We start from the raw sequence: 26909 nt of genomic DNA, 5'->3' as shown, positions 1-26909 counted from the left end.
GTTGGAGAAAGGTAAACAGGGAGGTTGGGGGGCTGAAAGGCTGGGGGTAAACCTTGGGGTGGTTAACAAGGTTATAAATAATGCAGGCTTCTATTTCATGGTTACGTTGCATGTGGGGTAGGGAACAGGAGGGATGTACATTATGATGTTATACGTTTGATATTGAAATAGCGCTTTAAAATGTAGCAACATCTATTTGATGCAAAGTCTGAGCGACAGAGTGCACACAATTAAGTGGCCATTCAAACGAGAAAGGTAGAGGAGAAATTCCTAATAAATGAAAGTATTAGATTTGCGACTTTACATTAGTATAGCTTGCTAAATATTTAACTTTCTCAACATTTAGCTTTCTTAACGTTCTCAACATCTAACTTTCGCAACATTTAGCTTTTTCAACATTTAACTTTCTTTGCATTTAACTTTCTAAACATTTAACTCTCTCAACATTAAACTCTCTCAAGATTTAACTTTTTCAACATTTAACTTTCTTTGCATTTATATTTCTCAACATTTAACTTTTTCAACATTTAACTCTCTTTGCATTTATATTTCTTAACATTTAACTTTCTCATCATTGTTTGGGTTTGTGTCCCAAGTGACACGTCTTTGACTCTAGTGCTGATGGAAAGGGAAACCTACTGTCTAGCCTGGGACTGTCACCAAGTGACACGTCTTTGACTCTAGTGCTGATGGAAAGGGAAACCTACTGTCTAGCCTGGGACTGTCACCAAGTGACACGTCTTTGACTCTAGTGCTGATGGAAAGGGAAACCTACTGTCTAGCCTGGGACTGTCACATCGACGATGCCGCTGTCATCTCTTGCCATCTTTTAGCTACGAGGGAACGGGCGAAGTGTACAAAGTGATTTGAACCAGATTCCTAAATCAAATGTTGATAGTAGGTCTAAGTTTGGTGAAATACATGGCATCTGTCTCCAGAATGAATCCGATACTGTTAGTTGGTGGTATGAGGATTTAGAAATCAATTTGGCGCTGTAAGTGCACTGACAAATGTCTGTCAATCTAACTACATGCATTAAGATCAGCAAACTGACATTTCAAACGGTCACCAGACTATCTGCTAGTGAAAAGGGCAACAGAATTCTTGACTCTTGCTTCGTAATCTGGCAGCAAGATAGAGCACAGCCTTGATTAGAGCACAGCCTTGATTAGAGCACAGCCTTGATTAGATTAGAGCACAGCCTTGATTAGAGCACAGCCTTGATTAGATTAGAGCACAGCCTTGATTAGATTAGAGCACAGCCTTGATTAGATTAGAGCACAGCCTTGATTAGAGCACAGCCTTGATTAGAGCACAGCCTTGATTAGATTAGAGCACAGCCTTGATTAGAGCACAGCCTTGATTAGAGCACAGCCTTGATTAGATTAGAGCACAGCCTTGATTAGAGCACAGCCTTGATTAGATTAGAGCACAGCCTTGATTAGATTAGAGCACAGCCTTGATTAGATTAGAGCACAGCCTTGATTAGAGCACAGCCTTGATTAGAGCACAGCCTTGATTAGATTAGAGAACAGCCTTGATTAGAGCACAGCCTTGATTAGAGCACAGCCTTGATTAGAGCACAGCCTTGATTAGATTAGAGCACAGCCTTGATTAGAGCACAGCCTTGATTAGATTAGAGCACAGCCAGCCTTGATTAGAGCACAGCCTTGATTAGAGCACAGCCTTGATTAGATTAGAGCACAGCCTTGATTAGAGCACAGCCTTGATTGCAGTGACATTGAGAAAAAAAATAATCCACCGCAAAAGTTAAGTAACAGATTTACGTCACGTGGTCACGGAAAGCAAACCGTCACACAGACTGACCGAGAAACAATTTCTACTTGCCATTCATTCCCCCCTATCCTTAAAATAAAACAAAAATTCGTAGCCTACCATTCAGAACTCATTTCAGACTCTAGAGATAAAATAATCAAAACGCGTAAATCAATCAACATGTGTGAAACAATCAACATGTGTGAAACAATCAGGTCGATTTCCTTAAGAAGCAGCTTTCTGATGTCATTTTTATATGAGGCGAGACACTGACCTGGGGTGTTGTTGTTTTTTTTTTTTTTTGGTTAATTGATGAAGTGGCATCTCAAATGATCCTACGCTGCAGCTCGGCAAGTCACAAAGTCATGCCAGATAGGTCACGTGGCTTATTAACATTTTGTCACAAGGATCAGTGAAAGATCACAAGTAATTTGAATCAAAGTTTCAAGGCATGTTTAGTTCTAAGCACAAGTGGATAAACCTGATTGGAGCAATGTCTGTACCTGACTGCACCATGGCCTAACTAACCATGCAGCATGAGGTCTCGCGCACATTCCTCCAGGCATACTGACACACGCACTCAAACTCGTGTCAACTCTGGTGTAGGAACATCGTTTTATCATCTCCCCTTCATTCAACATGCAAAGCTGAAGATTTATAGAAACAAGTGTATTGACTTTCTTGGCGTCTTTGATGTCGCGGCTAAAAGAAGTAGCACTTGAACTATTAATAGCCCAGTGCAGTCCTACTAATAAGACTTCACTCTTATAGCAGTGTCATTGAATTGGGCTCTTTTTTATTTTAGTGTTAGGGCTTTTGATCTATATCTATACAGAAATCAACATGTTATAAATATTATAAAAATTAATTAATTAATTATTATAATAACATTTATAACATATTGCAATATAACATACAACATTCTATATCGTCTTCCGGGCGTTGGGGCGGAGCAGTAAAATGCTTGGCTGATGAACCAGGAGTTTGAGTCTAGGTGAAGACTGGTATTTTGAACTTTGGGATTTTTAGGGCACTTCCAAATCGAAATGGTTACGTGAGGGAAGTACAGGCGATGGGTCGTTGTGCTGGCCTAATGACACCCTAGTTACCCATCGGGACAGCTTTACATTATCTGCCCCCATAGATCGCAAGGCTAGAATCTGATCTGGTATCCTTTTACCACATTTAATTACGATTTTTTAAGGCACTATCTGTTTTTGGAAAATCATCATGAGATCCTGGGGATAGAGTCCAGCCCTAAAGAAATACATGTAATACTGCACACAATGACTTGTAAGATCCAATGGAATACATTCAGTACACACAATAGCAGCATTCAGTGATGACTTTTAAACGAAATAAATTATACGTCCATTTACTTCTATGACCATGGTGACTACTGACTTCTGACCATATGGTCAGCTCCCAAAACGAGGCTTGCACGAGATTTCAATTTTCTCGTGAAAAACGAAAACCAAGTGTTCTGAGTGAACCCCCAACCCTCTCATGTCCCAAACCCAATCCTATGACATGTATGATGCAAGTGGTTAAGTAACTTGATGTGCTTTGTTATTGTTGTTGCAATATCAGACACCGGTTATATGTCTAACTAGGTAATGTACCAATTAAGAACCAGACTTAGTACTATCACAACAGAGCGGTACTAGATCTACACAGGTATGATACGTGTAAGTCCTACAGGTACGCCACTGGGGTGCCGTGCTATCTCAGCCTGGTTGGGCGTCACTAGTTCCAAAATAGCACGGACTATGTGGGTAGGGTGTGAGGGGTGTTCGTTGAAGTGGCGTAGGTAGGGCGGTGTGAAAGTTGGCTATTTGATTAGAAAATGTCTTGCCACGACTGAGACGATCTTTTCAAATACTAGTCTATCTAAATAAGGAGGAATTCCAAGCTCAAGAATCTCGAGTGATTTTTAGCGGCCCCCGAAAGGGGAAAAGACGCTATTAGTTTTGTGCGAAATGTCTGTCCGTCGGTCCGTCTGTCCGTCTGTCTCGTTTAGATCTCGTAAACTAAAAAAAGATATTGAAAATTTGACATCACAATATTTTAGACCATTCAAAGTTCTGATGCAACGGCTACTTTTTTTTTTCTGAAAGCGAAAAATCTAATTTTTAAAATCAGTTATGCAAGCAGTTTTTTTTAAAGAGAAAAAGCTAATTAGTATGCAGTATAAGTTAGACCTAATTTAAAAGGAATAGTAATCCTGTAAACTTCATTTTCCAAAACTAATTAAATTCCAAAAGGAGGGCTTTTTTTTTTTTTTTTTTTTTTTGAGGATTCGAATAAGAGATTAAACATTTTTCAAAAACAATTAGATCAATTATAAGACACCAGTTAGGCCAGGGGAGGCGCGGTGGCTGATCGGTAAAGCGCTTGGCTTCCGAACCGGGGTCCCGGGTTCGAATCCTGGTGAAGACTGGGATTTTCAACTTCGGAATCTTTGGGCGCCTCTGAGTCCACTCAGCTCTAATGGGTACCTGACATTAGTTGGGGAAAAGTAAAGGCGGTTGGTCGTTGTGCTGGCTACATGACACCTTCGTTAACCGTAGGCCACAAAAACAGATGAACTTTACATCATCTGCCCTATAGATCACAAGCTCTGAAAGGGGAACTAGTTAGGCTAGGTTCACATCTAACTTTACATTCACTTTCACCTATCCTTTGATCTGCGGGAAAGTTGGGGCACTACACAAGATCTGTTAACCTTCTTTCTCCATTCTTATTTCTCATTTGTCTTTGATATTTCATTCGGATGTTCTTTCTAAAAATATTAAAGCCTGCCTGGGTGGACCACTTCGGGGGCCGATTTTGAGTTTGTGTTTTCACACAAACTGTCTTTTGTAACCTTGTTTTATTAGAATTTTTTTATTGCAATAATGTTTTATGGATTATTATATATACTTATTATATTATTTTATATACTTATTATATTAGTATATATACTTATTATATTATTATATATACTTATTATATTATTATATATACTTATTATATTATTATATATTATTATATGAGTTAGGAGGCGCTGTAGCTGAGTGTTAAAGCGTCTGGATTCTGAACCAGGGGTCCCGGGTTTGAATCCTGGTGTAGACAGGGATTTTTAATTTCGGGATCTTTGGGCGACTCCAGCTAGCTCTAGTGGGTACCTGACATTAGTTTGGGGAAAAGTAAAGGCGGTTGGTCGTTGTGCTGGCCACGACACCCTCGTTAACCGTAGGCCACAGAAACAGATGACCTTTACATCATAAGGTCTGAAAGGGGAACTTGACTTTACTTTATTATATAAGGCGGTGGCCGAGCATTTGCCTTCCGAACGGAGGTCTCAGGCTCCAATCCTGGTGGGCTTTTAATTGACATCCTCGCGAGGTGTGAAAGCGGAACTTTATTGTAAAGACTTGTACAGATGAATCTAATTTAAGACACGTGAGCACGTTGAAAGTAAATAAAGATGAATGCTCAAACTGTTAGTAAAACATTGGAAAGCATGCTATGGGAAGGATACTAGGTATCACCTACAAAGACAGTATCACAAATGAGGAGATTTTAAATAGGTCACACGCTGAACTGATGACCACTGTCAAAAAAAAAAAACAATAAAACTTTATGGCTATATCACAAGGTTTTCAGAGACAGGAATGGAGAAAGACGGTCGACTGATCTTGTGTGGTGCCCCAACGGTTCAACAGACTAAAGGACAGGTGAAGGTGAAGTCAAAGAGTTATCAGTAACTATTTCTTGTCCTCATCTATAATAATAAAAGTGTCCGAAAAAAGCAAAGTCCATTAAAACCCAAAGGAAAAGGCCAGAAAGTCCAAGCTCTCTATTAGAAGGACCGTCTCAACAGTAAGGTCATAAAGTGACGGAGACTCCTCATCCCCTCAGACACTTGAGCATTTAACGTTAGAGGATGACGTTTACTGTTAGTAGGAAGATGCACCTGGTGAGAAAGTGTGCTCACATCAAGACAGATGAATTGACACCGGCAGGAACAAAGTGCTCCCGGAGTCATTCACCAGTGATTGGGTTCAGCGTACTCACTATCTATGCGTGACCAAACGCCAAGATGTACCTGGATGACGTGGGCTGGTACAGAACTCTCTCTCTCTCTCTCTCTCTCTCACTACCTTCAGAGATCCCCCCCGTTTTTTAGACTGTAATCACGTGACAGTAGTAAGGTTTTCGAGTACCACAGCACATTCCACTCAGGCCACATCTCCGGACTCTCACAGGTTGAAGGTCCGTGCAAGTCAAGGAAGGACAACTCCAGCTGCCCATCTGTATTCATCTCGGTCATTCGTTCTGTCGGTTGGTCACGCGTGACTGAGCTTGATATGAGTAAGGTCCCATGCGACTAATCTTAAGGATGAAACAATGTTGTGTATAAAAGGCCCATATTAAAAACAAATGTCTGAACCATGACATTGGCTTAGATTGAGTAGCATATCATGAGAGTTACGATGCCGCCATGTTTCAGTCAGGATTGAAAGAGTTTTGTAACTTTCTGTCATACTGGACACAATGGAACACAGACAAGATGTAACATCTAAAAAAAAAAAACCATTACCGACAACAGGCGCAAAGGACGAAAAGAGAAAGTGAATAGACCCTCGGGGCACAATGTATTTGTCTGTGTCATGATTGACAAAATATGTAGGTTGCAACAAGGTCTGCCTTGTAAAATTCTGCATTCTTTATATATGCCTAATATAAGTTTATGGCCATATCACGAGGTCCTTAGGGCTCGCAAAGACCTTCCTTCGTGGAACAGTACCAGACAGAGAAAGCGATGGGAAAACAGCATCAAAGAATGAATGGGCCAGGCTTTAAAAAAATTCTTTTCAAGACATTAAGACAGAGAGAAATTGAGACATACAGTCAACAGATCATGTGTGGTGCCCCAAAGGTTCAATGAACATCTTTTTTTTTTTAAGAATTTCTTGTAATTCAATGTTCACCCATAATGCTGAAAAAGCATTTTTGTAAAAAAAAATACCTTATATTTACAAGGATTCTAGCCCAGCACACTCTGTGAAGAAGCTCTTCAAAATGAACCAGAAGCGTTACTTAAAGACAACAATAGTTCTGGCTTTTAAAAGTTGAATTACTTTGAGATCAGATTCCTTGCTCATCGTGCTGTAACAGGAACATAGACTCGTGCATTGAATGGGAAGCCAGCAGACGCAGAGGGCGCAACGTAATGAAAGGGGAAATACTCTGGGCAGAGTAAAATTGGCGGTAAACGGTACAAGTCTATTAAGACTTGTCTATGTTTCAATTACATCTCTCAGGAGTGCGCAGACAACATGCACCAGAGAGTCTCCGCGCAATCTGTTCGCCCCCCCCCTTTCCCCCTTCTTTCCTACGATGGAATGAGGAGAGAGCTGTAGGTAATAAAAAGTAGAATTCAGAATGAATAGCTGCTAATGAAAGTCAATATTTACGTTCCGCCATCTTGTTGTCTGCTAGAAACTCAAAATGCTGGAAAGTCAACAAGAGTAGAAAGAAAAAAAAAACGCGCCAAGATGGGGGGGGGGGGGTAGATTCATTACGTCACGAGGTGAGAAAGGGCAAATGGAATTTCAAATGGAATTTTTTGTTTTGTTTTAATGGGATGGCTGCCCTTGGAGAGCTGGATGGGAAGATCACGTGACCAGGCATGTGAGTTCTTATCTATCTAACAAATATTTAGTAGAAACGTAGTCCAGGAACAGATTGCTCTATAATTCTGTCTTGCTGAATACATTGTTCCATAGCTCTACCTAGATCAAGACATTATGGAATGGGATGTTTTATGGAATACCTAGATCAAACATCATGGATTGTTCCATATCTCTACTTAGAATCAAAACATCATGGATTGTTCTATATCTCTACTTAGAATCAAAACATCATGGATTGTTCTATATCTCTACTTAGAATCAAAATATCATGGATTGTTCTATATCTCTACTTAGATCAAGACAACATAAAATAAAGCTACCTTCCTTCTTTCACTTTTGGTTTTAATCCAATCCGTTCATTGTACACTCGGAGGCGGTGCTCAACCTTTCCTGCGGTCGTTTCAAAGTTGACCTTATCAGACCTAGCCACCAACTTTACATCTCAACTTTGTTTGTGACAACTTACCAATGGACAATAGAAATCAGAGTTTTTAGTTTATGTCACTTGGTTTTCTAGATCAGCTGCCCCACTATCGTGGGTTACGAGTTTTATTTGGATTCATAAATGTTGAAACATTCTGTGGGACTATGTGTTGCTGCTTATAAGATTTTGGAAAAGTGTTTTGGTGACTGAGCTTTTACTTGGATGTTTTCTGCTTTCAGAACAGAAGTTTAACAATGATTGACTAGTTCCCAATCAAGACGGAGCTGAGTCAGCTGTTAGTACAACAGTTTACAAGATTTGGGAATCCCTGGTCTCAATCACGCTAAGAAGCTCTCTATTGTGTAGCAGCCATTATTATGACCAAGTAGATCATTCCTCGTAGCTATCACGTGACCATTATCACAACAAGTGACAGAAGTCAAGTCTTTTTTTTTTTTTGATAAAATTTTGACAACCGTCAAGATCTAAGACCAGTGCGAGGCTTGGGGAGGGAGTCGAGGGTTCAAGTCCACTTTTTATGAGTTACCTGGTTACTGGAAGTAATGAATTGTCTTAGCTTAGTGTTCTTAGTTGGACTCTTACTTTTGTACTAGAAGAAAAATTGTTTTCCTCAAAAGTCAACGAGGATGGTTGCTAGGGCGCTTATCTGGTGCTGGCGGCGGGAGGTTTGCCCTCCTTAAAGTCTACTTCCCGCTAGGGTTCAGATTCACGTGTATTATGTCAATGTTGAGTGATGTGCAGCCAAGGAGCGTTGATGGGACGCCGAGGGTTTCAAAAGAAGAAAAAAAAAACAGCGTAGAGAAAAAAAAAATTCCTTCAGTGCCAACTAAGCATAGAGCAAATAAATCTCTTCAAGTGGGATACATAGCTCCTTCTTCCTGCTCGAAATATAGCGACAATAATAAGTTTATTAGTATTATTATTATTATTATTTCAAGGTGCTCATCATTCTGATTTTGCCAAGCCACCCCCCCCCCTTTTCCCTTTAAGACTGACTATCGTTGTAATACAATACCCAATTGTTTGTTTTTTCTGTTGCCTTGACTTTAAAGAAATGGTAATTCTGCCAGGGGGTGTCCAAAGTTTCCAAAATTAGCAGGGCACAGGAAAAGGGGAGGGGGGGGGAGGAGTCTTTAAATTGGTATGGGGCCATACATTGTTGGGCAAGTCTTCAATGGAGCCATACATTGTTGGGCAAGTCTTCAATGGAGCCATACATTGTTGGGCAAGTCTTCAATGGGGCCATACATTGTTGGGCAAGTCTTCAATGGAGCCATAGATTGTTGGGCAAGTCTTTAATGGGGCCACACATTGTTGGGCACTGCGAAAGTGAAAGTGATTCCATCTACGAAAAAAAAAACCTTAAAAAAAAAAATAGGCGGGACTTAAAAGGCTTTCAAAAGTATCTTATCACCCTGTGAAGTGCTCCTTATGGGGGTGCCCTATAAATATTTTATGATAACCAGAGACCCAATGGAGTGAATGTAATCCAAAGGAGGCGCCTGCCCGAGACATATATTCACACTTTATATTTATGATCACGCGCTAGTCTCACTATGATCAGTACTAGTCTCACTATGATCAGTACTAGTCTCACTATGATCACGCGCTAGTCTCACTATGATCAGTACTAGTCTCACTAAGATCAGTACTAGTCTCATCATGATCAGTACTAGTCTCACCAATACTCGTGACGTAACAAAGAACAAGAGAAGAAATAACGAAAGTCGTAGAAGTTTCATTCCAATATATTGACACCTCGCTATCACGGGGTCCAGCTATCACGGGGTCCAGCTATCACATCACGGGGTCCAGCTATCACGGGGTCCAGCTATCACGGGGTCCAGCTGCTGTCTGGTCGCGACCTCCACAATAGCCCTAGACATATGAACAAGTATTGCGTGTAATAGAGAAATTAAGACAGGACAGTGATATGTCAGCGATATAAAACCGAAAACATTTCGAGAATCCAGTCCACCATTTTAACCAATACAAAGTTAAAATGATGGAAACATTATTTAGAAATACATTTTCTTTATAAAAGTTTATAAGCAATCTCACACACCAGGGCATCATTGAAACAGGATCTGGTCTACAAACGAGAGTTGGATATCTACTTTATTAATTTACAGAGAGAGAGAGAGAAAGAGAGAGAGAGAATTTCGTCCCTCTGTGACTACTATAGCTAGACGTAATGTGGCAAATTATTTTAAAGGAAACAAATATGGCGCGAAACGTCTGTTTATAAAAATCTGATGCCAGTGTGTGTTTTCTTTCTTTTCTATTGGTTCAAACTGAACTGTCTGCGCCCTGTCGCACTCAACACTCAATCAAAGGGAAGTAATAGCACTGTGCCGTAAATAGTAAGTACATTTGGAATGCCACAGAGCGTCGTTCTGGGCGGACACGGGGCGCCGTTATCCTAATGTCACGGCCCTGGCAACGACAGCCAGCTAAGTGGCTAAGTCGCTCTATGTGATAATGCATTGCATGCCCCCCTTTCCTGTAATGCTGTTGATATAATTAACATGATATAATTGTTTTTTGAACATGTAACTGATATCTTTCTGCGTGTTTCAGTTTGTTCTTGAGGCGTGGAGTTGTCTGTTCTTGACAAATGGACTTCTATATTTAGTGACATATCAAGAGAGACGTCTGTCAACAGAAGCAGGGCCATGGCGCTATCTAGACTCAAAGAACCTGTCCTGGAAGGAATGTTTCTATAATAGCGACACACAAACTAGGCGTGTCAAAGGACGTACTTTAGGAGGTACTTAGAGGTTGGTTGTTTTTATTTCGTGTATTTACTTCTGAGTATTTGTATCTAGGTTAGGAGAATGATTGAAATATACAATGAAATACATACTGCATGTGTTTTGAATACTTATCCAGCCAGCTTATGGTAGTTACCGAAAGAATAAACTACTGAAGATTTCAAGTTACAATTTAATAACATCCACTAGTGACATGACACAAGGAACTCACTGGCACCATCAGCAATACCCAGATGTCAGGGAGAAAGTCTTCTGTACACAAACATTTATAAGGATGTGTATGTGTGTGTGTGTGTCAGAGAGAGAGAGAGAGAAAGAGAGAGATGTAATGGTGATATAGAAGTAAGACTTTCAACTCAAGACACTGTGCATTTCTAAATCACTAACTTGAATTCTACAAAGCAACATAACCAAGCTCAATGGGGAAAATAATAAACTGTTGTTGTTTGTTTTTTTAATCTAGAAAAAAAATAAAAATAAAAATAAATCTCATAATTGATTGCAACTTTTTTTTTCTTTTCCTCCGGTGTCAACTAAAGGCAGACATGAAACATATTGATAGGATATCACACTCACAGATATCACACACACAGGATATTACACTCACAGGATATTACACACACAGGATATCACACTCACAGGATATCACACACACAGGATATTACACTCACAGGATATTACATTCGCAGGATATCACACTCACAGGATATCACATTGACACGATATCACACAGGATATCACACTCACAGAATATCACATTGACAGGATACCAAACTCACAGAATATCACATTGACAGGATATCACAATCACTGGATATCACATTGACAGGATATCACACTCACTGGATATCACATTGACAGGATATCACACTCCCTGGATATCACATTGACAGGATATCACACTCCCTGGATATCACTTGACAGGATATCACACTCCCTGGATATCACATTGACAGGATATCACACTAACTGGATATCACATTGACAGGATATCAGACTCACTGGATATCACATTGACAGGATATCACACTCACTGGATATCACACTCCCTTGGATATCACATTGACAGAATATCATACTAACTGGATATCACATTGACTGGATATCACACTCCCAGGATATCACATTGACAGGATATTAAACTAACTGGATATCACATTGACAGGATGTCACACTCACTGGATATCACATTGACAGGATATCACACTCACTGGATATCACACTCACTGGATATCACATTGACAGGATATCACACTCACTGGATATCACACTCACTGGATATCACATTGACAGGATATCACACTCACTGGATGTCACATTGACAGGATATCACACTCACTGAATATCACACTCAAATGGATATCACACTCAAAAGGATAACACACTCAACGGGATATCACACTCTAAGGGATATCACTCACTGGATATCACACTCAAACGGATGTCACACTCAAACGGATATCACACTCAAAGGGATATCACACTCACTAGATATCTCACACTCAAACGGATATCACACTCAAAGGTATATCACACTCAAACGGATATCACTAAGACAAAGGGATATCACACTCAAAGGGATATCACACTCAAACGGATATCACACTCAAAGGGATATCACACTCAAATGGATATCACACTCAAAGGGATATCACACTCACTGGATATTACACTCAAAGGGATATCACACTAACTGGATATCACACTCAAAGGGATATCACACTCACTGGATATCACAATCAAAGGGATATCACACTCAATGGATATCACACTCAAAGGGATATCACACTCACTGGATATCACACTCACTGGATATCACACTCAAAGGTATATCATAATCAAACGGATATCACACAGACAAAGGGATATCACACTCAAAGGGATATCACACTCAAAGGGATATCACACTCAAAGGGATATCACACTCAAAGGGATATCACACTCAAATGGATATCACACTTAAAGGGATATCACACTCACTGGATATTACACTCAAAGGGATATCACACTCACTGGATATCACACTCAAAGGGATATCACACTCACTGGATATCACAATCAAAGGGATATCACACTCACTGGATATCACACTCACAGGATATCACATTCACAGGATATCACACTCAAAGGGATATCACACTCAAAGGTATATCATAATCAAAGGGATATCACACTCACAGGATATCACACTCACAGGATATCACACTCAAAGGGATATCACACTCACTGGATATCACACTCAAAGGGATATCACACAAAGGGATATCACACTCACTGGATATCACAATCAAAGGGATATCACACTCACTGGATATCACACTCAAAGGGATATCACACTCACTGGATATCACACTCACTGGATATCACACTCAAAGGTATATCATAATCAAAGGGATATCACACTCACAGGATATCACACTCAAAGGGATATCACACTCACTGGATATCACACTCAAAGGGATATCACACAAAGGGATATCACACTCAAAAGGATATCACACTCACTGGATATCACAATCAAAGGGATATCACACTCAAAGGGATATCACACTCACTGGATATCACATTGACAGGATATCACACTCACTGGATATCACACTCAAATGGATATCACACTCAAAAGGATAACACACTCAAAGGGATATCATACTCAAAGGGATATCACTCACTGGATATCACACTCAAAGGGATATTACACTCCCTGGATATCACACTCAAAGAGATATCACACACACAAAGGGATATCACACTCAAAGGGATATCACACTCAAAGGGATATCACACTCAAAGGGATATCACACACACAGGATATCACACTCAAAGGGATATCACACTCAAAGGGGTATCACACTCAAAGGGATATCACACTCACTGGATATCACATTCAAAGGGATATCACACTCAAAGGGATATCACACTCACTGGATATCACACGGACTGGATATCACACTCAAAGGGATATCACACTCACTGGATATCACACTCAAAGGGATATCACACTCAAAGGGGTATCACACTCAAAGGGATATCACACTCACTGGATATCACACTCAAAGGGATATCACACTCAAAGGGATATCACACACACAGGATATCACACTCACTGGATATCACACTCAAAGGGATATCACACGGACTGGATATCACACTCAAAGGGATATCACACTCACTGGATATCACACTCAAAGGGATATCACACTCAAAGGGATATCACACTCAAAGGGATATCACACTCACATGCAGTTTAAACAAAAAGACGATATCCAGTGTTTAAAGGTAATTTAATGTTCAAGGTTTAAATAATTTGTTTCAATACTGATTTTTACTAATTATCTCATTTAAAAAGTGTCAAATGATAGGGCTGCTGAAGGAATCCTTTTTAAATCAGATTCTAAAGTTTGTAAATAACAAGATAAAATTACTTATAGAATTCATGAATCAGTTACCAGTTTAATAAACTCGATTACAAAGATTATCGATATTATGAGCAATAAGTGTGATATCGTACTCTCTAAAAAGTCAGTATCGATACCTCGCTGCATTCTTTCCCTTGGGCAAGTATTTATAATTTAATAACTAAAAACATGTGACGAAACGAAACACTTTTTTTTTCGTGATTGAAGTTATCCAAAAATAACTCAACACATGGTGTCCACAGTTCATGATTAACATAATTTGAGAGTTAATTATTTTTTTTTTTACATATTAATTGTTAGCTTAGAGTTAGAGTTAGAAAAAAAAGTGTATTAAAATTTAATTAATATGCTGATATCAATAAAGCATAGTTCAATACAGTTAAACACAGTCAAATACAATTAGTCGAATCACAAGCTACAGTAGTTTACGTTAGATAAATAGTGTTGCCTTTTATGTAAACATAATTTTTTTTTATATGACCTTAGAATATCTAAAGCTTACAAATGACCTTTCCGAATCTAAATTTAAAAAATGACTTTTATGGACAAGTATAAATGAGCTTACTGCATCTAAATTTAAAAAGTGACTTTTATGGACAAGTATAAATGAGCTTACTGCATCTAAATTTAAAAAATGACTTTATTGAATGTAAAGTTTAAAATGACCTTATTGAATGTAAAGTTTAAAATGACCTTATTGAATGTAAAGTATAATGGTGACCTGACTTATGTAATTGATGTAAAGACAAAGGAATCAGTCTGACTCTAAAGGTGACCTCTAAATAAAGATGGATCAGTCTGACTCTAAAGCTGACCTCTAAATAAAGATGTCACCAGACTACACAGGCCATCCCGTCAGCGACATTCAATTCAACGTAACGACATTCAATTCAACGTAACGACATTCAATTCAACGTAACGACATTCAATTCAACGTAACGACATTCAATAATGGAATGAACATTTTCACAAGGGAACCGATGAGGTCAGAGTTTCCAGTCAAATTGAACCTCTCCCCCCCCCCCTCTCCCATTCAGTGGGTTCGTTCTCTGGCGAGTTCAAAAACCTTCCAACTAAGAACTGGGAGAGATCTGAACGTTAGTACGAACCAATAATAGCCTCCATTGATCTCTCGTTCTCTCTTTCTTCTCTCTCTCTCTCACTTCTCTCTCTGTAATAGTTTTCCCACGTCCAGGTAATCTCAACTCTCCGACAACTTACTGGAAACTATCGTCTGTACAAATGGAATCCATAGCACCAGGTGTCACTAGTGTGCCTGTAAGTTCTCTGATCTGGCTAAAGGAAGCAGAATGTCTTTTCTTGCATTCTACCCAAAGGCCAAACAATTTAGCAGATTTTTATTTTTTATTTTTTTTTTATATTTAATGATGATTTTCTTTAAAAGTTTATCAGGTCTCTTAATGAGAATTTCAAACTGAAGTAATTATAGAGTTTGATGTACATGTAGTGATTCGTGTACTAAGGCGTGATCTTTGTACATGTAGTGATTCGTGTACTAAGGCGTGATCTTTGTACATGTAGTGATTCGTGTACTAAGGCGTGATCTTTGTACATGTAGTGATTCGTGTACTAAGGCGTGATCTTTGTACATGTAGTGATTCGTGTACTGAGGCGTGATCTTTGTACATGTAGTGATTCTGTACATGACACTGTGATGTTATCAAAGACGCAACAATTGTATGAGACTCATAGAGACAAGAAAAAGAGAGAAGGAGAGAGTGAGACAGAGAGAGAGAGAGAAAAGAGAAAGGAGAAAGAGAGAAGAGGAGAGAAGGAGGGAGAGAGAAGGAGAGAGAAACATAAAGAAATAGTACGAGGTAATTTGCCCAACAAAAGCGACCAGGTAAACTAATAGTTTAACATCACCATTTCATCATCAAATTGTGACAGGTAAAACTTGTGATGAAATAATTATTTCACCAGAAAGAATCTTCAGCCTGAAATGTGTGCGTGTAGCAATGCTGAGTTTTCGGGTGCCACCATTACATACTAAGAGATAACATCGCCAAGGCAACTCCTTTGCGATTAGGATTTATTTTATTTTTTTTGCGACTTTTATAGTAAACAAACAGCCACGCATATCTGTGTGTGTGTGTTTGTTCATTAAATGTATGTGTGTGAAAGAAGGTGAGTGTGTGTGTGACTGTATAGTAGCAACAAGAGCAATAAGTGTAAATAGAAGGAGGAGCGGAGTAAAAGGGCGTGAGACCATTTGCTTGTTTGGTTGTTTGTTTGTTTGCTAGTAACAGCACGTGAATTAAATCTATGACGTCAAAAAAAAAAGTCGTTACCGCTAAAGCGCCCAGCCATGCACGCGGGGTATGCGAGACATGCAGATCGTCTGCTATTCATTGCATGTAGGTCGCGCGCCGAAATACAAACTAGGTCAGTGTCATATAGGTTACGTGAACATATTAAGTGGGTCGTTAGTGTGACATCTTAATGACAGAATCATGAGATTTAACCAGGCCAATACAATGATCAAACTAGCAGACAACAGGAAATAGATCTAGCAGACAATAGATCTAACAGACAACAGGAAATAGATCTAGCAGACAATAGATCTAGCAGACAATAGATCTAGCAGACAACAGGAAATAGATCTAGCAGACAATAGATCTAGCAGACAACGGGAAATAGATCTAGCAGACAATAGATCTAGCAGACAATAGATCTAGCAGACAATAGATCTAGCAGACAACGGGAAATAGATCTAGCAGACAATAGATCTAGCAGACAATAGATCTAGCAGACAATAGATCTAGCAGACAATAGATCTAGCAGACAACGGGAAATAGATCTAGCAGACAATAGATCTAGCAGACAACAGGAAATAGATCTAGCAGACAATAGATCTAGCAGACAACTAGAAATAAATCTAGCAGACAATAGATCTAGCAGACAACAGGAAATAGACCTAGCAGACAATAGATCTAGCAGACAATAGATCTAGCAGACAACAGGAAATAGACCTAGCAGACAATAGATCTAGCAGACAATAGATCTAGCAGACAACAGGAAATAGATCTAGCAGACAATATATCTAGCAGACAACAGGAAATAGATCTAGCAGACAACAGGAAATAGATCTAGCAGACAATAGATCTAGCAGACAACAGGAAATAGATCTAGCAGACAACAGGAAATACATCTAGCAGACAACAGATCTAGCAGACAACAGGAAATAGATCTAGCAGACAATAGATCTAGCAGACAATAGATCTAGCAGACAACAGGAAATAGATCTAGCAGACAACAGGAAATAGATCTAGCAAGAACAATCTCAAGAAACACTGCGCGCTCATAGAGCTAGGAATGTTTCCATTCTGCAATCCTATTTCACAACCCTGACCTGGGAATTTAAATATGCTAATGAAATCAATGACAAGATTTACAACCTGTTAACGTGACGTCAGCAGTTTGACACCAAAGTGTATTTATAGGCATTACCATGGAGGCTTTTCAAACTGTTAGTGCTAGTATCACTATACGTTCAAGGTTTCATAAGAAACGAATGGACAGATCTCTAGAGATAGGTTAAAGGTTGAGTGAGCCAGTGTAACGGTGTCTCTATGTTACACCACACGCGGGTCAACTGATTAAAAAAAAAAAAAGAAAGGTGTTTAATTTCCAGCCAGAGCTCGTGGTAATCCCAGAGTTGAATACCTTTTGAACCCCCCTCCTGCCCTTCCCCTCCTGTAGCCCGCATGCCCAGGTCTAGGACCACACCGACTATAAGTAACCAGAGATGTTTGACCTAGTTGACGTTCTGCTTTTGGGAGTGGTGGGGAGTGGTGGGGAGCTTGTGTCTTTTAAGAGGTGTTAAAATATGTGTTGTCATATATGCCTCTCTCTCTCTCTCTCTCTCTCCTCTTTATCACATTTCTTCCTGTGTCGCTTACCCCGATGTGCATGATCTTCCCACCCCCCAATTTTTCTTGTAGCTCCCTCCCCCCCCCCCAAAGTCTCTTATAGCTCCTTTCCACCCAAAGTCTCTTTTAGCTCCCTTCCACCCAAAGTCTCTTTTAGCTCCCTTCCACCCAAAGTCTCATTTAGCTCCCTTCCACCCAAAGGTCTCGTTTAGCTCCCACCCAAAGGTCTCGTTTAGCTCCTTTCCACCCAAAGGTCTCTTTTAGCTCCCTTCCACCCAAAGTCTCTTTTAGCTCCCTTCCACCCAAAGTCTCATTTAGCTCCCTTCCACCCAAAGGTCTCGTTTAGCTCCCACCCAAAGGTCTCGTTTAGCTCCTTTCCACCCAAAGGTCTCGTTTAGCTCCTTTCCACCTAAATGTCTCTTTTAGCTCCCACCCAAAGTCTCTTTTATAGTCTCTACTATACTTTAGTTCACTTTACTTTACTTGCTACTACTATACTTTACTTCACTTTACTATGAAGTAAGAGAAATACCTGTTAATTAGATCACATTAGACTACACTACCGTGCACTACGACTGTGAGGTCATAGACCTAAAATGACCTTGACATTAACATACACAACTTCATAGCTACACCGTTTTACTAGTCGAGTCCTCGTTGGAGCAGACGACAGGACACGATTGGGGGGGGGGGGGTGCGAAATGTCGAACTGACTGAGCTGAAAATATTCCATGAGTTAATTCATACACAACTAGACCTAGATACAAATCCAGATCTAAACACAACCAAATCTAGATACATAACCAGATCTAGGTTATAACTAGATATATAGCCAGATCTATACATAACCAGATATAGATACACAACCAGATCTATGTTATAACCAGATATATAGCCAGATCTATACATAACCTGTTCTAGATACACAACCAAATCTAGATACACAACCAAATCTAGATACACAACCAGATCTATACATAACCAGATAACCAGATCTATACATAACCAGATCTAGATACACAACCAAATCTAGATACACAACCAGATCTATACATAACCAGATAACCAGATCTATACATAACCAGATCTAGATACACAACCAAATCTAGATACACAACCAGATCTATACATAACCAGATAACCAGATCTATACATAACCAGATCTAGATACACAACCAAATCTAGATACACAAGCAGATCTATACATAACCAGATAACCAGATCTATACATAACCAGTTCTAGATGCACAACCAAATCTAGATACACAACCAGATCTAGATGCATAACCAAATCTATACACAACCAGATCTATACACAACCAGATCTAGGTACAACCAGATCTTGAAACACAACCAGATCTTGATACACAACCAGATCTAGATACATAACCAGATCTAGATACATAACCAGATCTAGATACACAACCAGATCTAGATACACAACCAGATCTAGATACACAACCAGATTTAGATACAACCAGATCTAGATACACAACCAGATCTAGATACACAACCAGATCTAGATACACAACCAGATCTAGATACAACCAGATTTAATTGATGAACAACAGAATCCTGCCTTCGGACTGAAAGAAAGTTCTAGAGTGACAGCATTCAATGCTACAAGGAACAAGAAACAGCTATTTCATGTATAAAGACACAAAGCGCATTCCTCGTTCCATATGCTAGGACAAATTTGTACAAATGCTCCTTCCTCCTTAGTGCTATTAGAGCATGGAATGTGTTGCTTGAGCTAGCCAGGAAAACCAGTGACTTGGCAGACTTTAGGTCATTGGTTACCATGCCTGGCTAGATTGTCCTAGGAACACGCGTAGGACGTCATCAGTTTCTCTTTGGTATTGTATAAGATAAGAGAGAAAGCTCTACGAACATTCACACAACCTCTCTCTCTCTCTCTTTCTTTCTCTCTCTCCCTCACTCTCTAACTCTCCCTCACTTTGCCCGTCTATCTTTTCTAATGCTCGCGTTCTCTAAACAATGTATTTTTCTGGGACCGTATTTCTATCTTAGTCTTGTCACATCAACAGTTACACAGGTGTAGATCTAGGTCCCACCCAGTCAGTTTGTCACCAACGGTCGACTGTTTTATTTGAAGAAAAAAAGAACATTAGAAAAATGCGGGCAGCATTTCACCACCAACTCCCTGAGCGCTACGCTCCACTATTGACTCCGCGCCCGTCACCATTGTGACGTCATACATTCAACTGCGATGTGCCCGTACACCTGGCCGAGAGAGAAATAGTTCTGGTTTGGATTGGGCAACTTTTGGTTCATCAATACTAGAGAGTTTTGTGTTTAGGTATGTATAAATAGGCACACACACACAGACGCAATCACAAACACATTAATCGTAGGGGATCTTGACACTGGCATAAGCGACAACAGTCTAACTGGTAAGAGTGAAATTAAAAATAATGGGAAATCGGTTCGCGAGACAATGCCCTGCCGTACTCACGCGCACACCTAAATCTATACACACATTGTCGCACACAGTCACGTCTCAATACGTGATCACGTGACTGTAACTTTGAGTTCCCAAGCCCGTATTTTCTGCACCGTGATCACTGATTAGTAGATCATTTTGATTGGTTGTTTGATTGGTGGATCAGTTTGATTGGCTCTTTGATTGGTGGATTAGCTGTTTGATTGATGGATTAGCTGTTTGATAGGTGGATGGATGGGTCCTTTGAATAAGTAAATATGTGGCTTTGATTTCTAAATGGCTTGATCGTTGTAATTATTGGATGAAATATGGAACGTTGAATTGATTGATTTATAGATCGATTGACTCATTTCTCTTCCCTATTCGACTCCGTCAACTGAAGAAGATAAATACAATGGACTACTAGATGGAACAAAGATTACAAAGGTCCGCTCAGTTGTATATCTCTCTCCCAACTTGATCTTAGATTAAGTGTGTTTTAAATATTCATCAAGCCGCCACTGAGTAAGTAAGCCACCACTGAGTAAGTAAGCCGCCACTGAGTAAGTAAGCCGCCACTGTGTTAAGTGATCCAGCACTATGTCAGCAGGCGACCATTAAGCCAGTCCAGCCAGACAATTCAAACCAGCACGAATGAAATAAAAATTCCTGCTAACAAAAAGAAAAATGTTCTTCCCCATAAAAATTCCACTTCACTTATCAAAGCATCTATTCGCCTGGCTGAACATCTTCCAGAGGCGTCAGTCCATGAATTCAGAGGAGGGAAAGGGGATTATTGACCGCCTCCAGAAACATTAAGCTGTAAAGAAAAAAATGTGGTAGTCTAAATATTATTCTTAACCCTCCCGACTTGATCTAAAACTTCTGTTTGTTTTAAAAGTTCCCCAATGGTTCTGACTGCTAAACCTCTACGTCAGTCCAGAGCCTCAGTGAGGATTCGCTTCTGAAGCTCCCCTTAAACCTGACGCGGTGGCGTCACGAGTGACAAGATAGCGGCGATGCATCTATCTCCACAATGCAGCGTCACGCTAGCGCTGTTGGGGTGTCGCTGTTGGGGTGTCGTCCCTGGCGCTCATGTTACCCAAACGTCTGAATTAAAAGCCGCGAAAATTCCACAACACACACACCTACATAAAAAAATAGGAGTTGACAAGCAGCTTGCACAACTAGTCGTGTCAATATTTTCTATGAAACTAGAACAGACGGAATGTTGGAGGACGATTCTCAAACTGTGGTTGAACTAATCCGTGCAAAGAGATTAACCCCACACCCACGTTGTTAACTCTCATTTCGGGTGCACCCAAGAAGTCTTTAGTGTGAAGAGATGGGGCTGGGTGGGAGGAGGACCTATAGTGGAACAGGAGATATTCCGCAGTGAATGTCAATACTAGTGAAAATCCCCGTACGTAATGGGTTGTATTGTTCTCCCTAACACGTCGCTGCACATACATGGGAGATAACTTTCCCCCTCTCATGCCGACTAGAAGTGCGGGTCGAGGCTACTCATTATCTGCTCTTGTACGTCAAGTCTGTCCCCACCCTCCGCTCAGTGGCGTCACATGATCTCCTTGAATAGATGTAAACAAACTTGGTCGATCTACCCAACTTTTAGAATTTACTTTAAAAAAAAAAAACTAGCTGAGATTGAGGAGGTGGAGCGCCCTGGCGGCGGAGGGGATGGCAGTCTTGAGAGAAGAGGTGGGACATTTAAGCTTCAGTTGTCTTTTTACGGAGTACGAGCGGAAAGTCCTAGACCTAGATACATCTTGACAAGACACAAAACGCAAAAATTTGTTCTAGAAATGATTTTTTTTTAATTTGGGTTTAAAAAACGAGCGGAATTTTTGGGATCAGGCAACTCCAAGAGTCTAAGAGAAATGTTTTCGACCTCAAACCAAGTGAGAAAAAAAAAATGATATACTTGAGACGTAGGTCAATAAAGTTCAAGGCTAAACAGCAAGGGTAGAACCAGACATTGACCTATATCTCCTGGACTTCTTTGTGACTTGTCTACATGCTGCCAGCGAAATGTGCATTTCATAGTACATATATTGGTTTTCAAGCGTATAAATCTTACCTCTAACGTAGACTAAATCCTTAACTCTCACCCTAACCTATAACTTTAACCTTAACCTTGGCGCAATCAACTGTTCAGTCAACGTAATGTCTCTGGTTCCTCTTATAGTTAGAGCACGAGGAGGGGGGGGGGGACTTGCAAGCGCTAGGACGAAATCACTCACATTTCAAAGTACAAAGTAAGTTTTTAAAAAATACTTTGAAAGACTTTTAAGATGTGTCTTTTTTTTTCAAACATGCAAACAAAAATGTTTATCTCAAAAATATCTGGCACAAATCTATATTTGTCAACATCGGATCAACAAAATTGTGTGTTGTGCTAACTTTGAAAGCCAACTACAAGCTGACTGCATGCTGTGACTCTCAGGCCAGGGTCTACAATTGAAGCCAGGGTCGACATGACATAAAAGGAAAGCAGAAATAGACAAACACATAAAAATGTAAGTCCGTGATGAAAGAAAAAGGCACAGACAAATAAACAGACAAACAAACGTACGTGGGTGAGTGTGTCGCCAACAGACAGGATGTCGAGCACACTATGGCCTAAATACCTTTTTTTTTTTTAATGTGCATTTTTCAAGTTCTTGTTGCTTAATCTTGTACTGTCAATTCAGTCAGAGCAGCGTCAACGTAAACACACACACACGCACGCACAGGCGCACACACACCAATGGACCTCATTCACCAATCGTAAACAAACAACATTTTGCCACGTGGTTCTCTATCTCTTCTATACAAATTACGATCTAATTTTTAATACACAGTGGCTGTCACGTGACAGTTACTTTCGTTGTTTTATCACTATGATCACGTGACTAAATATTGTTTGTTTACGATTGGTGAATGAGGTCCATTACGGGGACCAATTTAATTGATGCTTGCGAGGTCCTTCTTCTATTTTGTTTTTGACAACAATTACTATTAATTAGATAGTATCCCACATGCCTAGGAAACAGCTTGAAGTCTGTGACCAGATCCAGAACCTGAGATAATGATACGCTAAACGTAACTTGGGGAGCCTGCCAGGCTCGGGACCCAATTTGGAGCCATCGGTCTAAAGCGACCCAGGAATACAATCTAGTGAAGTGTGTACAATCTAATTAGGTAAGTACACTCTAGCTAGGTGTAGAATCTAATTAGATGTGTACAATCTAGTGAGATATGTACAATCTAGTGAGATGTGTACAATCTAGTGAGGTGTGTACAATCTTGTGAGGTGTGTACAATCTAATGAGGTGTGTATACTGAAGTTAGGATGGTTAGGGTTAGGGCAACATCCAAAAGGAAAAAAAAAGAAGAATCTATTTTGTTGTCTTAGGTGAGATGGCATAAGCAAGACAAATGGAACAGTAAAACATCAGAAGTAACACACAATCAACATCTGATATGACGCTGTATATACACTTTACATGGCAAAGAACAATCCATCGACTTGACCAGTCAACACAAATACGTGGCGTGGCAATGTGACATTGTCAACACAAATACGAGGCGTGACATTGTCAACACAAATACCTGGCGTGGCAATATGGCATTGTCAACACAAATACGTGGCGTGGCAATGTGACATTGTCAACACAAATACCTGGCGTGGCAATGTGACATTGTCAACACAAATACGTGGCGTGACATTGTCAACACAAATACCTGGCGTGGCAATATGACATTGTCAACACAAATACCTGGTGTGGCAATGTGACATTGTCAACACAAATACGTGGCGTGGCAATGCGACATTGTCAACACAAATACCTGGCGTGGCAATATGACATTGCCAACACAAATACTTGGCGTGACATTGTCAACACAAATACCTGGCGTGGCAATGTGACATACTCAACACAAATACCTGGCGTAGCAATGTGACATTGTCAACACAAATACGTGGCGTGACAATGTCAACACAAATACCTGGCGTGGCAATATGACATTGTCAACACAAATACCTGGCGTGGCAATGTGATATTGTCAACACAAATACGTGGCGTGACATTGTCAACACAAATACCTGGCGTGGCAATGTGACATTGTCAACACAAATACCTGGCGTGGCAATGTCCACAAAAATACCTGGCGTGGCATTATTGTCAACACAAATAAACCTGGCGTGGCAATGTCCACAAATAAACCTGGCGTGACATTATTGTCAACACAAATAAACCTGGCGTGGCAATGTCCACAAATAAACCTGGCGTGACATTATTGTCAACACAAATAAACCTGGCGTGACATTGTCAACACAAATTCTCAACAATACAGAAAGGAACTGAGTTGTCATTAGCAAATCCATGAACAAAACAAAACATCCACAAAGTAATTACATAGCACAGTATCACTCAGACAGGATTACAGTACAGTGACATGACAGTACCACCCAGACAGGTTACAGTACAGTGACTGACATGATGGTACCACCCAGACAGGATTACAGTACAGTGATATGACAGTACCACCCAGACAGGATTACAGTACAGTACAATGACATGACAGTACCACCAAGACAAGATTACAGTACAGTGACTGACATGACAGTACCACCCAGACAGGAGATTACAGTACAGTAAAGTGACATTGCAGTCTCACCCAGACAGCACTAGAAAGCGACATGACAGTTTGACGGAAGTAGGCTCACACTATTGCACAGTGACATACTAGCTTTAGAAAGACCTACTGGCACCACACACTGATACATAAACGGAAACACTAGGACTTACCACTGGCCCGGCAGCGTCCTGTGGTCAACAAGATTGTTAATAACACCAGTAATCCTTTGATCCAGTTGGCCATCTTTTCTTCAGAAGGTGAAAGTCTATTTGTAAACATAGGAAATCTCACTAGCAGCTCCAGTAAGGGAGCAAACAAAGTTGTACAGAGACTCTGTGATTCCTTGGCCTGTGACTCTGTGATTCCTTGGCCTGTGACTCTGTGATTCCTTGGCCTGTGACTCTGTGATTCCTTGGCCTGTGACTCTGTGATTCCTTGGCCTCAACACTTCAATGGGCTAAAAAACAAAGGAAAGAAACATTTTGTATAAATCACTACTAACGTATTGAACCATTAGATCACGGTATGTCAGTCACAAGTGAAACAATGGCCGGTAACCCACACATAGGACGGAAATAAAGTCTCGCAGACTTATATGAATTAGGTTGATTAGCTTAGGATGAGATATTCTTATAATTGTATATGTAATCGTGAACGAGTTAGAGACCCAGATTTGGCGCCTCCGACTAGACGATAGTTGGCTCCGTAAGGGACAAACTTGTTATTAATAAAACAAAGTCTGGAGAGTCTCTTGACGTTTACTGAACAAGCAGCTGCTCGGACTCGTTGGTGTAGAGACAAGAATTGGACAACAAATAGTTCCCTTTCTTCTCCCTTCATCCTCTCTATCCACTTTCCTGACACATTTCTGGTAGAAACATAGGAAATGATTTTTTTTTTTTTATCGTTTCATTCAAACTACTATAGCTAAGTACCAAGTGAGTTAAGTACTAGGTGAATTACTAAGTACTTAGGGAACTACTAAGTACTAAGTGAGTTACTAAGTACTAAGTGAGTTACTAAGTACTCAGTGAGTTACTAAGTACTAGGTGAGTTACTAAGTACTAAGATTATCGTGTGATGCCAATGAATGAAAGTTATTCTATGGAGTAGAATTTCGCTATTGCGATAGAAAAACTACTACTCGATATTTTGTTCGGCCTTCGTCATGGATACTAGACAAAGAGTAACTTTATGGATACTAGACAAAGAGTAACTTTATGGATACTAGACAAAGAGTAACTTTATGGATACTAGACAAAGAGTAACTTTATGGATACTAGACAAAGAGTAACTTTATGGATACTAGACAAAGAGTAACTTTATGGATACTAGACAAAGAGTAACTTTATGGATACTAGACAAAGAGTAACTTTATGGCTAATAATTGACAAAGAGTAACTTTATGGCTAATAATTGACAAAGAGTAACTTTATGGCTAATAATTGACAAAGAGTAACTTTATGGATACTAGACAAAGAGTAACTTTCTGGATACTAGACAAAGAGTAACTTTATGGATACTAGACAAAGAGTAACTTAATCTCATTCACATTGTTTTCACTGTTGATGTCGATGTTTAGAATATTAAAATCATCGCAAGCTATGGCGAAAGGGCGGACACTCTAACAAATCTTTGTTTCTTTCCTGACACTCAATACAGCTGACAGTATGCTACTAACAGAGGGCTAGTTGTAGAGCCTTTAAGCCATTGACCGTTTGGCCACATTGCACGAGACAGACTGGATACTTTTGTTTTCAGTGTCCACACGAACACCAAATGACGAGAGAGTGAGGACCATCCTGAAAACGAAAGCGATGACATTATTTGTCAAGTCTGG

General features: G+C 39.9%; 1 protein-coding gene across 3 annotated transcripts in view; it reads right to left on the bottom strand.

The window, feature by feature from the left end:
- Window positions 1–26909, bottom strand: part of LOC106067868 (lactadherin-like) — a 197323-nt gene that overhangs the window by 136607 nt on the left and 33807 nt on the right. For all 3 annotated transcript variants that reach the window (XM_056044452.1, XM_056044453.1, XM_056044451.1), the window contains one exon: window positions 25240–25526. In XM_056044452.1, the coding sequence (XP_055900427.1) occupies window positions 25240–25348 (109 nt within the window). In that variant the 5' untranslated portion in view covers window positions 25349–25526. The remainder of the gene's footprint in view (window positions 1–25239; window positions 25527–26909) is intronic.

The sequence above is a fragment of the Biomphalaria glabrata genome, chromosome 10, assembly GCF_947242115.1.
Source record: "Biomphalaria glabrata chromosome 10, xgBioGlab47.1, whole genome shotgun sequence".
In the NCBI taxonomy this organism is placed as follows: domain Eukaryota; kingdom Metazoa; phylum Mollusca; class Gastropoda; family Planorbidae; genus Biomphalaria; species Biomphalaria glabrata.
This window is presented reverse-complemented; position numbering and strand designations above follow the sequence as displayed.